The sequence below is a fragment of the Elgaria multicarinata genome, chromosome 13, assembly GCF_023053635.1.
Source record: "Elgaria multicarinata webbii isolate HBS135686 ecotype San Diego chromosome 13, rElgMul1.1.pri, whole genome shotgun sequence".
NCBI classification, from domain to species: domain Eukaryota; kingdom Metazoa; phylum Chordata; class Lepidosauria; order Squamata; family Anguidae; genus Elgaria; species Elgaria multicarinata.
The window spans coordinates 31,654,084-31,668,692 of record NC_086183.1 but is presented as its reverse complement, the minus strand read 5'-3'; the positions used below and the strand labels follow the sequence as shown (position 1 = coordinate 31,668,692).

The 14,609-nt window shown below is 46.8% G+C and overlaps 2 protein-coding genes across 3 annotated transcripts in view; both read left to right on the top strand.

The window, feature by feature from the left end:
* Window positions 1-2,081, top strand: part of NOVA2 (NOVA alternative splicing regulator 2) — a 37,392-nt gene extending 35,311 nt beyond the window's left edge. For both annotated transcript variants that reach the window (XM_063140051.1, XM_063140052.1), the window contains exon 4: window positions 934-2,081. In XM_063140051.1, coding sequence (XP_062996121.1) covers window positions 934-1,950 — 1,017 coding nt within the window. In that variant the 3' untranslated portion in view covers window positions 1,951-2,081. The remainder of the gene's footprint in view (window positions 1-933) is intronic.
* The window catches only part of DMPK (DM1 protein kinase), a 399,930-nt gene that overhangs the window by 226,649 nt on the left and 158,672 nt on the right, over window positions 1-14,609 (top strand). The gene's annotated exons all lie outside the window — the stretch shown is intronic.

Here is a 14,609-nt window from a genome sequence, read left to right as displayed (position 1 = left end):
ACTCAGCCATGAAGCTCACTCCGGGCCAGTCTGACTCTCAGCCTAACCTACATCACAGGGTTGTGAGGATAAAATGATGATGAGGAGGATTATGTACACCACCTTGAGTTCCTTGGAAGACACAATATCTTCTGATCAGGTCTTGGATTGGTTTTGAGAGAGACTGAAAGAACTGGGCATGTTTAGCCTGGAGAAGAGAAGATTGAGGGGAGACATGATAGCACTCTTCAAAGACTTAAAAGGTTGTCACACAGAGGAGGGCCAGGATCTCTTCTCGATCCTCCCAGAGTGCAGGACACGGAAGAACGGGCTCAAGTGACAGGAAGCCAGTTTCCAGCTGGACATCAGGAAAAACGTCCTGACTGTTAGAGCAGTACGACAATGGAATCAGTTACCTAGGGAGGTGGTGGGCTCTCCCACACTAGAGGCATTCGAGAGGCAGCTGGACAACCATCTGTCAGGGATTCTTTAGGGTGGATTCCTGCATTGAGCAGGGGGTTGGACTCGATGGCCTTGTAGGCCCCTTCCAACTCTGCTATTCTATGATTCTGTGAGGGACCTTGAGCAAGACACCCTCAGTGAAGGCCAGTGTGGTGTTGTGGTTAGAGTGTTGGACTGGGACTCAAGAGATCCGGGTTCTAGTCCCCACTCGGTCGTGAAGCTCACTGGGTGACTTTGGACCAAACACTGACTCTCAGCCTAGCCTACCTCATTGGGGTCTTGTGTGGGAAACACGGAGAGGAGGAGGATCATGTATACTGCCTTGGGCTCCTTGGAGTAAAGACGGGTTATAAATAGAACAAATAAATAAGTAAATTGCAGCCAGTGGCAGCTAGTCCTTTTGAAGGTCATGAGGGTGTAAACGCAGGTCCGCATGTACATATAAATATCAAGTGACTACTACTTCTCTCCTTCCCCCTCCCCTTAATGCAGGCCAAGGTGATCGTTCCCAACAGCACCGCCGGGTTGATCATTGGCAAAGGGGGTGCCACGGTCAAGGCCATCATGGAACAGTCTGGAGCCTGGGTGCAGCTGAGCCAGAAGCCCGAAGGCATCAACCTGCAGGAACGCGTGGTGACCATCAGCGGCGAGCCTGAGCAGATCCACAAGGCCGTCGACATCATTGTCCAGAAAATTCAGGAGGACCCGCAGAGCAGCAGCTGCCTCAACATTAGCTATGCCAACATTACCGGCCCCGTGGCCAACTCTAACCCGACGGGATCGCCCTACGCCAACTCCACGGACGTGTTGCCAGCTGCCGCCGCTGCCGCCACAGCTTCAGGCCTGCTGGGCCACACCAGCCTCGCTGGAGTAGGGGCCTTCCCAGCTGCTCTGCCAGGTTTCTCCGGCAGTGACCTTTTGGCCATCAGCACGGCTCTCAACACCTTAGCGAGCTATGGATACAACACCAGTTCTCTGGGGCTTGGCCTCAACTCAGCCGCCGCTTCCGGGGTGCTGGCAGCTGTAGCTGCTGGGGCCAATCCAGCCGCCGCCGCCGCCGCCAACCTCTTAGCTTCCTATGCCAACGAAGCTTCTACTAGTACCACCAACCCAGCTGGTGCGGTTGGAGCCTTCACGTTGGGTTCCTTAGCCGCAGCCACTGGGGCAGCCAACGGCTATCTGGGGACAGCGTCTCCATTGGTGGCAAGCTCCTTCTTAGCCACAGAGAAGCTCGTGGAAAGCGCCAAAGATATGGTGGAGATTGCAGTGCCGGAGAACCTAGTGGGCGCCATTTTGGGGAAAGGCGGCAAGACGTTGGTTGAGTACCAAGAGCTGACAGGCGCCCGCATCCAGATTTCCAAAAAAGGGGAGTTTATTCCGGGTACTAGGAACCGTAAAGTTACCATCACAGGCACTCCAGCCGCTACACAGGCGGCACAGTATCTTATCAGCCAGCGAGTAACATATGAGCAAGGAGTTCGAGCTACCAATCCACAGAAAGTGGGATAAGAGAAGGCTGGAGAGAAGGCTGGGGGAAGGAGTAGAATTCAAATCAATTTTTGAATCATTAAAATGTAACCGACCCGACACCAGCCCCTGTCCAGAGTCCGTCTTACACACACACACACACACACACACACACACACACGCACATACACACACACAGTTCGGAACTTTATTTCGCCGATGGCGTGACCGGTTTATGTATATATATGGCAACATTTTCTTTTCTTTTTGAGTTGATGGATTTTAATAGAAAAACATTTTTTAAGAAAAAAAACACCTCCTCTTTCTTTCCCTCTTTATTTCTGATTTACTTAACCAACAATCTTGATGGGGAAAAGACCGTCTCGTAAGGCTTCTTTCCCCCCTCTCCAGAGTGCAGATCAACTTCAGAATTTCTTGATGGGTTATGCGTGTCCTTCTTCATGCCCACCAGAGCTTTTATCAGCGATAGATGCTCAAATTGGGTTTTAAAACACTTATGGGAAGGGGAGCAGATCTGGGTTCGAATCATGATGTAGTGGTTCATGAAGTGACATCGGCCCCCATGACCTTGAACTCTGAAATTGATGCAGCTCTGCATTTTATCTAATTCGCCCGTCTTTTGTAGTGAAGCAAAGCATGGATTTTTCTACTTGTAGGAGCCTTGTTCATTCTGAGGTGAGGGTTGGATTGTCCTGGGCTCGGGAATGAGGAAATGGGTGTATTGTTGGTATGTTGGGCTTTTTTTAAAAAAAGAAAAGGCATTCTCCCATGCATCTTTTCAATAGGGAGGCATAGAAGGGCATGTATCCATTGCCCCATTTCCCAGCTCTATTAATCAAAAGACAAAAACAAGGTACTTGGATAGAAGGTTTGTAGATAAAGCGTATCCCTACATTATATCGAAGAAGTAGCTTGAAGAAATCCGGGGGAATTGGATCCCAGTATCCAGGGAGGAGGAGAATTTTTGTGAAGGGTGTGTTGCTGGGAAACAGACCTCTGAGATTGTTAGATTGCACCTCTTGTGATTTTATGAGTACCAGAGTTGCAGAGAGGTGAGCGAAAGAGGCAGCGGGCCTCCCAAGATGTGGTGAGTGCCCGAGACCAATAGGTGAGGCAGAAGCCTGTGGGGCAGAAACCAGATCGCCATTCTTGTGACAGGCAGTGCAAGCTACTTCTTTATGCGGTGCCATGAGGTAGGGGTCTCCTTCCTGTGATGCGTTTGGCTACTTCCTGTTGTCTACCCCCTCGTAGATAAGTTCCCTTGCCTCTGCTCTCACGTTAGGTTGTTTTGATAGCAGGAAGAAAGCTTTGATTTGTTTTTCGGTGATTGCCATCTAAACTAGTGGCGTATTTTTTTTAAAAAAAGACAAGACCAACAGCAAAATCTACCCCAACGTTAATATCAACTACTAACATCCCTTTGGGTGAAATCCATGTGGCAAAACTGGGAAGAAAATGTCCGCTACTGAATACTACTGTCTTGCATTCAGTAAGCTGCCAAATGTTGCACAACTGTGGCCTCTGCCCTCCGCAACGAAAGCACTATTAGGGCATCCACAGTCTGTCTTTATCAGTATTAGTTGTTTGGGTGATGCCATACGTTGGCAAAGGGGCTGTTGAGCTTCTCTTCAGATTCCCCACCCAATTTGACCCACCTTCTCTGTCTCTTTACCCCATTTCCGTAATCGAGCAGTATTACTAAACCACAATGGTGAGAAGGCTCCGATGTCATTGGGGCGGTGACTCCGTTCTGGGCTTCAGTCAGAACTCTAAAAGGGCTCTCCAAGGTCTGGAGCTTTAAAGAACTCCTTTAGAGTTCCAACTGAATCCCGGAGTGGATTCACCCCCTAGCAGTCACATAGCAGGGATATGACTTCCATGCTGCAGTTGCCTCTGCCTTTGTGAATCTTTGCTCAAGGGGTCTCACTCCTGGTGCATTTTGATCAACGCTTCCTGTTTCCAATGGAATGTGGCCACCATTTGGATGGCAACAAATGCCAGGCATGTTGAGGTTGCACCATAGAGGTGCAGAGACCACTGATAGCATGACTCCCCCTTTCTGAGTCATTGTCCTGCTGTCCAAATGGCAGCTTTCAATTTGATGTTCAAAGCACAGGGCTATGTGTCGCTCTAGTCTTTTCCTCGATCTATATATACTTGCTAGGCATTCGATGATCAACACTGTTTATCTCCTGCCCCACTCACCCACCCTTAAAAGGGTAACAAACAAATAAAATAAGAAAAAAAACAGAAATCAGGGTAACTCCCTGCAATGTTTACATATAGGGCTTGCAACCTCCTCTAAATCATGGAGAGGGTTTAGTCCCATCTACTTTTGAAGGTGCCAGCATTTTAATAAGAATATCCCCATCACCACAGCTTTGCTGTTGTACGTTTATTGTTCTGTCTCTCTCGCTGCAACATTCGAGTTCAGGGTTTGCCGGAAGGCTGAACAAACCTACAGCATTGCCTTGCGATGTCAAATGCTGGGTTGCATCAGCCGTCTCTTTTTTCTTAACTAAAAGGTTGTCCAAAGGTTAGGTTGAGTGGGAGACCTAACGCTGCTGGCTTGTTATGGTGATACGCCATTTCCTGTTTCAGAGTGGGCTACTCCCTGTGTAAGGTCTCAAATGTGAAGGGGATGTCTACCTCGTCACCCGCCCCCCCATAAGCTCACTCGCCGTTATGTAGCGTACAACTTCCTGTGGCCCGAAACGCTACTTCCTTTCAGGCCGTGCATGTGTTTCTGTGGGGGATCTCACAGGCATGATGGCCAACACAAGACAGAGTGGTGTTAATTTAGGGGTGTCTTTAACGTGCACAGGTTTGCATACGTTGCAGCCTAGCCAGCAGGAGATTTCTCAGTTAGAAAGAGCTGGATTTGGTAGGGAATCCCATTTGGGATGGCTGAGATGTTCCCAGTAGTGTTGGAGCTGACAGGAATATCTTTGGGATGGGCTTGTCTAAGATCTTGGTGGGGGAAGAAGATGGGAAGGCAGGCAAGAGGAATCCTCTTGTGATTTTGATTGCTTCTGAATGCACTTGTAGATGGCCAAGCCTCCTCCTACATTCTCACCTCAGCTTCGAGGTGTGGACTAGTGCAATATTTTAATTACCGCTAGAGGGGAACACTTCCTTCCTGACTCTTTCGGAAGCGTGGGTATGGGGCAGGAGGAGACATTGGCATGTTCCTCCATCTTTCTTGGTTCCTAGGTGAGCCTGATTCACTGATAGGCAAGGCCAGTTCTTATACCGCCTTTGAGAGAGCAGGTGGGGAGTCTGGAATGGATATATGGGGGGAGAATTAATCTCTTATTAGGTATTAGCAGGTGTTTTGGTTCTGTTTTCCTTCTTAGATTGAAGGGAGGGTCTTAAGTGAGTCTAAAACCACTAGGGAGCAAAACTCAAATGTGAAACTTATATACTATTAAAAAAAAATTAAAGGAAGCAATATCTATATAGCATCTTGCACTGATTTTACGGAATGAGGAGAGCTGCTCCAGCCAGGGTTTTATCTACAAAAGGTTTGCCAGCTAGTGAAAAAAATATATGCCGGCAAATAAAAGCCTCTATTTACATTGGCTGAGATTCCAGGCCTCCCAGTTTTTATGATGAACAAAATATTGCTGCTGTTTCGGAAATGTGTTGCATATCGGGCTTTTTGTCGGGGGGGGTGGGTGGGGGGAGGAAAATAAGGAGATGCTTTTGTGCCAAACTCTTAGTCTGCGTCTTTTTAAATATTGTGGGGTGCGTAAGACAAAAAAAAAAAAAAAAAGGGACATTCCCCTGATCTCTTTCCCCAAAACGCTGCGGACATTTTGACAGTATATCCCGATGCCGCGGTTTCTGCCGCCTTCCTGTTGTTTCTCCTCCTCTTCTTTCTGCTTTAGGAGCTCATGTACAGAGCTGTGCATGTTTCCGTATCAAAATTCTGTGCCAAGAAAACCCAAATTCTGCAGTAAGGAAAACGTGGACTCTGCCACCTGGGGGAAGCCAGTTTGCATACTTTCCCATAGTTTGCACACTTCTGCAACTTTTCACTATTTTTGCATCATTCCTTCTAGTCATGCGGAGGGCCAAAGACTTACTGAAGCCCCTTGCCTGTCGACCTGGGCATCTTCTTCATTCGATCTGTTGCCCATATAGGTTCAAGCACTTTTTTTATTTTATTTTTAACCAGAAGGACCAGAAGGTTGCTTTCTCCACTTCGCCTTTTGAAAAGGAAACTGAACATTCCAGACGGTGCCTCGTTTTATGGAGTTCTTTATGGAGTTCATGGCAAACGCAGAGCCCTGCCAATGCGTTAATCATGGGGGGGGGGACTTTCTAAGGGCCGTGATTGAATCCCCTAACCTGGTGATTCTTTAAGAGAACATTTCTTGAGACTCTCAGCGGGCACAGCGATGCCCCATATGGCTAGTGACTGAGCTGCCCAGATCGCAGGGTCTCTTGTAGAGTTCCTGTCCCCCCCCCTTTCTGTTACAGGTCCTTTAGGGTAGGATGGGCTAGAAATCAAAGAAAAATAAATATGCAAGGCTGTTTAAAATACCACTTTTCTACTATTAGCATTTTCTTTACTTTTTAAAAGGCTCATTACCTCGGCCCTATACTTGCACAGTAAAGCGTGCACCTCTGAAGATAGCCAGTGCAATCCAGTGTGTCCGTGGACACTTTTTCACCACGCCAGCTCCCTGCCATCCATCCTTGGATTGCAAAATCAGCTATTGTTCTGCAGAATTTTATTTGTTTGACTGGCAGCCCTCACTCTCCCTGGCTGCCAGGCCTTGCTTCTACATCTGAGGAATCCAGGTGCTATGCATTAAACGTCACTGAACTCCGTTATCTCTTTGTATTGTATGGTAGAATTGCCCATTTTTTATTTGAGATGTTCTGGTACCTGGAGGAGTTTTATTTCAGATTCGGAGTGCCTGGCAGAGCCCAGGAGTACTGGCACCAATAGCAAATAATTTATTTATTTATTTTAAAAAAACTTGTCCGCTTCTTTGCCTAGCGTTGGCAGATCCACCGAGCCAAACCTGGGCTTGAGTTCTAGCGCTGGGAATTTAAAATTGGTGCCAGAGGACACGAGGACAAAGGTGGATTGTATTCCAGGGGGAAAAAATGTAGCTTTACTAAAACAAAATCTGGTGTACGAGTCAAAATTTCTCTCCCGGCTGGTTGTTGGCAAAAAGAAGCAAACCGGTCAAAGGCTGGGCCCGTTGCTTAGGTAGAGCACCCGTTTGCACATGGAGGATCCTGGGACAATCCTTGGCATCCCAGTCAGAACTCTAAAGGTGCTCTGCACCTTGAATAGCTCCTTCAGGATTCTAACGGGTTTTGACTGAAACCTGGAGTGGGTTCACCGCCCCACTGACATTGGGGCTCACATGCTCTCAACTTACAGAATCATTTTGGCCGGTAGCATTTGCACCGTGTGGCGTTCCTTGCTGAGAATACTTGAAGTACTTTCTGTGCTGAGTTCCCTTCCTCCATTGAAATGCTGTTTTTATAAAGGTTTCCTAGGTGTGATTCTCTCTCCTCTCTCAACCCTTCCCCCACCAACCATTCACAAGACCCGACTGCCACACATGAGACCTGGGGAGAGCGTCAGCTGTGCAAGTTCCATTGAACTGAATGGGCGCTGTGCAGGAGCCTCTGCCACCGTGTTCTTGCATATCTCCCATTCACTCCAAAAGAGCTTGTTCTGGAGAATGTCCCAATAAATTGTCCCCTCCTCTCCCCAGGTCTTATTTCTTAGCTTTTCATCCGCTTCACTCTCCTCTTTCAAATCTGCAGGAGTATTTGCCTCTCTCTCTTTTTAGAAACGTATCTCAAGAAGGAGGGAAGGGGCAGTGTTGAAGAAAAAATTAGATCCAGTGCACATTTGGAATGATTACTGTATCACACCAGAATGTCTTCTCTGTGGAACAATGAACCTTCGGGAATATTATTGACATATCTTGTTTAAAAAGACGCACTTTCCCCCTCCCATTTTTGAAGTGCCAAAATTATTATTTATAGATAACATGCAGCTATTTTAAAAAATAAAATTAAAAGGGGTGGGGTGGGGGGAACTGTGGGCATTTTGATATTTAAAAACAAAAGTTTTAAAAAAATTGAAGCATAGAACTTGTTAGTGGATCTGGAATCAGGATCCGTAGTGGCTTTTAAATAAATATATTACTTTTTTTCTATAAAAAGGGAGACCTTTGGGGTCTTTTCTGCAGCTGTTGGGAATCTCTGTAGCTTTCTTGATGCTAATTTATGGTTGGTGGAGACATGATTCCTAAATTCTTTGCACCATAACTCCAGGGGACAAGATTGTATACTGACACCTTTTGGGAGGAGGATCTGCTTAGTGAAATAATATTTGACTTCTTTTTGTTTGGATTGAAAAAAGAAGAAGACTGATACCATGCTTTTAAAGAGCAAGGTAGGGTTCCTTGCATCTGCTGAGTCTGATGTTGCTTCGATAGAAACGCATGCATATGTGCTGGTTTTAGAGCAAAGGTGCAAAAGTGAAGAGGGTTAAAGAGTGAGAGACCTTTTCAGGATTCACGCCCAGCATTTTCTGAGGACTAGCTGATTCTTGATAGCAAACTGTTGGGTTGGGTTGGACAACCGATGGTCACAATCCAGCAAAAGTTAGATGAAATCCGTGGGATTTTAGGTTAGTCCTGCCAAAGTCTCATTCCACTGTTTTCCAACCGAATTTCAACCCAGTCCTAAACCTGTCTCCTTGGAATTAGGTCTCAATAATTTCAGCGGGATTTACTTCCAGATTAAGCAAGTTTAGGGTGCTGCTGCAATTAAGTTTTGTCTGGTTGTACCGGGTGTGTTTCTTGGGATTTCCCACGCTGGGATGAGACAGTCTTGAGTCTCAATGAGGAATTAAAGGTCTTTTCCTCTCTTGTCCCACATCACCTTAACTCAGACCCAGCTGAGAAAAGTTTATTGTGGTTAGCCTTTGGTCATAACTTTGACCTTGATGCCCAGGTGGGAGGTGGAGGAAGCAATATCATACTTGAGTGCCCGGCATGGTGAACCCTGGTGAACCCTGGAGATCAAAATGCACGTCTCTGAATTAGTGGTTTTTTTCTGATTGCCTCCTTTCTCTTCACAAGATTCCACTACCGTCTCCCTTTTCCATCCATTTTTAATACGTTTCAAAAGCAGCATCTATTCCTGGGTGTTTCGGTCCTCCCAACCTCTTCACACACACAGAGAAAAAAACGGTTGCTTGAGCGAAGCAGCCGTAAACCATGCTGTGGTGACCGCTGGGACTTGTGAGCTTTCAATGTGCCAAATATGAGCCAGATATTTTTTTTATGAATTAAATAATGATAAGAAACGTTCTTGGAGAGGATAGCCGGGGAGATGGCCGGACTTTATTGCTGTCCCTCTCACTCTAAAGAGAAACTCTACTCTCTCTACTCTCACATTTGGGGTTCACCCTCTGAGCTACTCCTGGCAACTGCCTCACGCCAAACTGGTATGTGTGTATGGGGTGGGGGTGGGGGGCTGGATGCTTGGTGCTTCTGAATTCAAAGGCGTAAGAGACAGCTTTGAAAGGTGAAGCCAGAATGCGCTGTACCCTAAAAGAAAGGGGGACGGGTAGAGTTTTCTCTTGTAAGGAAACCTATTCAAAGTCCTGAAGGGCCCTTCCACATCTGTATATCTCATAGTTAACATATACTTTCGCCCTATGACAGAATCACATGAGCAGATGGGGGGGGTGAGCAATGCTGTCTTGTTCTCATCTCCTCTTCACTGACTGTTGTTTTCCTTGCATTTATCATATCACTGTTATTTTCTGTTCTTTTCTTAATTTCCAGGCAGTTCTGTTCAGATAAGGGGGGGTTTGTTGATATGGTGGGGTGGGGGGCAGGGGGGGAGGAAGACAAGGAGGGGGAAAGGCCCGCAAGAAGGTTGCACGGCCGCGATCCAGGTGAAGCGCCTCTCTTCCTTCCGCTTGCGTGTGCATTCCAGTTCTGAGCGCCAAGCCTCCATTCCCTTCTACCGCAACCCACTCACCCCCTTCCTCAAAAGCCGTTTTAATTTGTGTAAGGACACACTCATTCCCGGAACATCCTTTCCATCCAGCATTTTGACAAGTTCGCACACCACAAAGTTCTATATATAAATATATATATAAGTATATATATATTATTTTAAAAAAAACTTATCTAAAGCAGCGTGGGACTATTTATACAGTGGTTGGCTACCTCCGGACTGCTTTTTCAAATCCACCTTTCATCTTTCTCAGCATCAAGAACATTTGTAGCGTGTTGTTTTTTCGGGGGACACAGCCTCTCACCTTTTGTTGTTGTTTTTCTAAAAAAAAAATTATTAAAAAAAAAATCAACTTTTGCTTCATCCGAATTTGGGGATTCCATCTCGAATTCTCTTCCTGCCGGGGACTGTCACCTTGTTTCAACCCGTCTTCTGAACTTTTGAGCTTCACCCTTCCATCATTTTGAACTTTTTAACCTCCCTCCTTCTGTGTTCATCAAACCTGTGTTTTTGGATTTTTTCCTCATCTTCCATATTACAAAAAAAAAAAAAAAAAAAATTAAAAAATTATTTATATAAATATATAAATATTAGGAAAAGGAAAAGTGCAACAGACTGTCAAATTCTTACAATTTAGACTACTGAATGGGATGATTCGATGTCACCTTTTTCCCTTTTAACTGTGAACAAAAAACGTTTCTCCTCCATCGCTTCATTGTAAATACGCTGTTTCTGTTTAAACATGTTTGCGGGGGGTGGGGGAGGGAAGAGAGGGGGAGAGGGAGACCATTAATTGTGTGTTTTCAAACATCAGAGACATGTCAATGCATAAAAGTGCCGGAGATTTGAGGGAGGTAAATAGATCAACTATTTGAATGTCCATGGAAGGTTTAAGTGGCAGACGAAGAACGAGATGGGAAAATTCCTATACTCTTAGGACAGCCTTCCTCAACCTGGGGCGCTCCAGATGTGTTGGACTGCACCTCCCAGAATGCCCCAGCCAGCGAGCTGGCTGGGGCATTCTGGGAGTTGTAGTCCAACACATCTGGAGCGCCCCAGGTTGAGGAAGGCTGTCTTAGGGCATGCTGATGCAATCAGAACGGGGTATAGATTTCCTTGGACTATACCGCTTCAAGCTGCAGAGGGTAGTGGTTTTGCACTTTGAGTGCTCCCGCACAGGAAACAAGACATCAAGAAGCCCCAACATTTTAGTTTTGGTCACTGCGTGAGGAATCTTTCCCCACTATTGGGAGGCCATTCAAACATGAAATGTGTCTAAATTTTCCTAAAGTAACTGAGCTCCACAGAGTTTGGTTCACTGGGGCCAATTTGGACAGTTTGCAAAGACCTCCTGTCACTCAAAGGTTGTCACTAAAGGAGAGAATGGGCCACCGCTGACTTTGCGGGAGCTGCTATTTTCATTTCTTCCCTGTGGTCCAAAGGACATTTAACTTGCAAGGAAAGTGAGCAGATGAAAGCTTGCATTACTAGGCAGCTGCTGCTTTGGAATTTCCAAGCACCAGGACACCTTTAATCCCGCTAATGACATCACGTTTTGACTGCTGCTTTTGCTGGGAAGTAGCCTCACAAATGAGAAAAGAGTGGCTTTTAATGACAGAAGAAAACTTTCAGTTGGATTCCTCATTGGATTCCTCCTATTATCTGAGTCTCATAGAACAGTGAGTTGGAAGGGGCCTATAAGGCCATAGAGTCCAACCCTCAATGCAGGAATCCACCTTAAAGCATCCCTGACAGGTGGTTGTCCAGCTGCCTCTTGAATGCCTCCAGTGTGGGAGAGCCCACAACCTCCCTAGGTCATTTGTTCCATTGTCATACTGCTCTAACAGTCAGGAAGTTTTTCCTGATGTCCAGCTGGAATCTGGCTTCCTTTAACTCAAGCTCGTTATTCCGTGTCCTGCACTCTGGGAGGATCGAGAAGAGATCCTGGCCCTCCTGTGTGTGACAACCTTTCAAGTCTTTGAAGAGTGCCATCATGTCTCCCCTCCATCTTCTCTTCTCCAGGCTAAACCTGCCCAGTTCTTTCAGTCTCTCCTCATAGGGCTTTGTTTCCAGACCCCTGATCATCCTGGTTGCCCTCCTCTGAACACGCTCCAGCTTGTCTGCATCCTTCTTGAAGTGCGGTGCCCAGAACTGGATGCAATACTCAAGATGAGGCCCTTAAGTGCAATATCCTGTAAGGGAGAGTCTCCCCATTTCAAACCATTAACAAAACTCCCAGGCCGTGTCTCCGAACGGCCATGTGCTACGAGGCCTGTGAGCCACGTGCACCATGTCTGTGCCAGGATGGCTGTCGAATTCGCATCAAGTTCCTTGGCAGGCCTGGGGTTGTCTGGAGCTTTGAGGCTGTAGTGCACATGCTATGCACACAGAAGGTTCTGAGTTTAATCCCCAGTACCTCTGGTCAAAGGGGTTTCAGGTTACAGACAAAATTGAGATCATAGAATCATAGAATAGCAGAGTTGGAAGGGGCCTACAAGGCCATCGAGTCCAACCCCCTGCTCAGTGCAGGAATCCACCCTATAGCATCCCCGACAGATGTTTGTCCAGCTGCCTCTTGAAGGCCTCTAGTGTGGGAGAGCCCACAACCTCCCTAGGTCACTGATTCCATTGTCGTACTGCTCTAATGGTCAGGAAGTTTTTACTGATGTCCAGCTGGAATCTGGCTTCCTGTCACTTGAGCCCATTATTCCATGTCCTGCACTCTGGGAGGATCGAGAAGAGATCCTGGCCCTCCTCTGTGTGACAACCTTTTAAGTATATGAAGAGTGCTCTCCTGTCTCCCCTCAGTCTTCTCTTCTCCAGGCTAAACATGCCCAGTTGTGTCAGTCTCTCTTCATAGGGCTTTGTTTCCAGACCCCTGATCATCCTGGTTGCCCTCCTCTGAACACGCTCCAGCTTGTCTGCGATCCCAGAGAGTTCCTGCCACTCAGAATAGAAATTATTGGGCAGTGACATGGCAGGTCATGGCTGCTTCTGATGTTCATTTATTTCCGCACAAACCTCCGATACCTTTTATGCAACTGTCTCCAATCATTCTGGATTTTTGTTCTCCATCCAACCTCTCCTTTTAACAACAATCTTATTTATTCTCGTGGGGTGGTGCCAAAGGGGAGGTGAATCCAAGAGGGTTTTGCTTGAAAATGTTTTTATTGTTTAAAAAAAAAAAAAAAGGAGGGGTAAAAAAGGGGAAAAAAGAGCAAGTAACCAACTCCATCGTCATGGCTACGTAGCAAAAAAAAAAAAAACCACACAAAAAAAATCTGAATGTCTTGGTAGGTTTGTGTGTTTTAGTGTAAAGTTGTGTATTGATTTTGTGCTCAGTGGAGTCAGCATTTTTTTTAGTGCTAATACTATTAACTCATTTCTGTCATGATAAATGTCCATTCACGACATCACTTCCGTCTTCCGTTGTCGTTTTTTCTTTACATTTCACGACAATCTCTTAACCCATTTTTACTAATGGAGCCGGAGCGTGTCACAGCGAGGAAGTGGCATCTAGGCCTCATCATTTCCCCTCCACCCCCTTCCTTGTCCCATTAACCGGGCACAGGGTGACGTTAGAGAGTGGACCACAAATCTCGGGGGCCACCTCCCACTTTGACTGGGGGCAGGCCCGTCGTTCCCCAAACTCTGCGGCTGTGAGGGACGCGCTGGCGTGGTGTGAGAATATTGAGATAAATTATGGAAGGCTGAAGCCAGGAGCCAAAAATGCTCGGCCACAGAGGAGGGTGCCACGCTGCTGCTCTGTGGCCTTCCTACTAGCCCCTTGGGTCCTTCTGCAATACCTCTGCATCAGGTGTGATTGAATGAGCCAGTGGCTCTCACTAGGAAACACGTGGCAGAAGGATCCATCCTTCTGGAATGTGTCCGTTCGCGTCTTGAGCATGGGAAATGCCTTCATTGGGGTGCAGCTCATTTTGCTGCATCTCTGCCCTGAATCATTCAGTCACTCCTAGTGCGCAGACACAGGGGAGTTACCAGCATGGAGGCTGCCTGAGGCCAGGGGAAGGTTGTGGCTCTGATGTCAGCAAAGCAGCTTGGATAGCCCTTTAGAGTTCTGACTGAAACCTGGAGCAGACGTACTGCCCCACTGACATCAAAGCTACCAGCCTCCGCTGCCTGAGACACATCAGTGAGTCATGCAGAGATGCAATGGGTGATCTCCAAGGTTGGGGAGCCATTACACTTTACACCAAGGGTGGGCAAGCTGTGGCCCTCTAGATGGTGTAGGATTGCAACTCCCATCAGCCAGCATGGTCAACGGTCAGGCATGATGGGAATTGCAGTCCAACAACATCTGGAAGATCCCAGCTTCCCCACCCCTGAACAGAATAAAAAGTAAAGCCTTGATAGCTATGACCGCAAAGTGTGACCCCTTTTTAATTCAGGAAAAAATCAGTCTGGCAAACACTCGTTGAAGAGTTTCCATCTGGAGGAAGAGGGTGTGGTTTATCATAGAATCATAGAATAGCAGAGTTGGAAGGGGCCTACAAGACCATCAAGTCCAACCCCCTGCTCAATGCAGGAATCCACCTGCATAGCTGAGGAGGGCCCACCCCTTTGTGCAGTGGGGTTTTCCCTTCAACCCCAACTTTTTTCTGGCCTTGGGATACAGACAAGGGAGAGTCAGAACATGTCAAATCTAG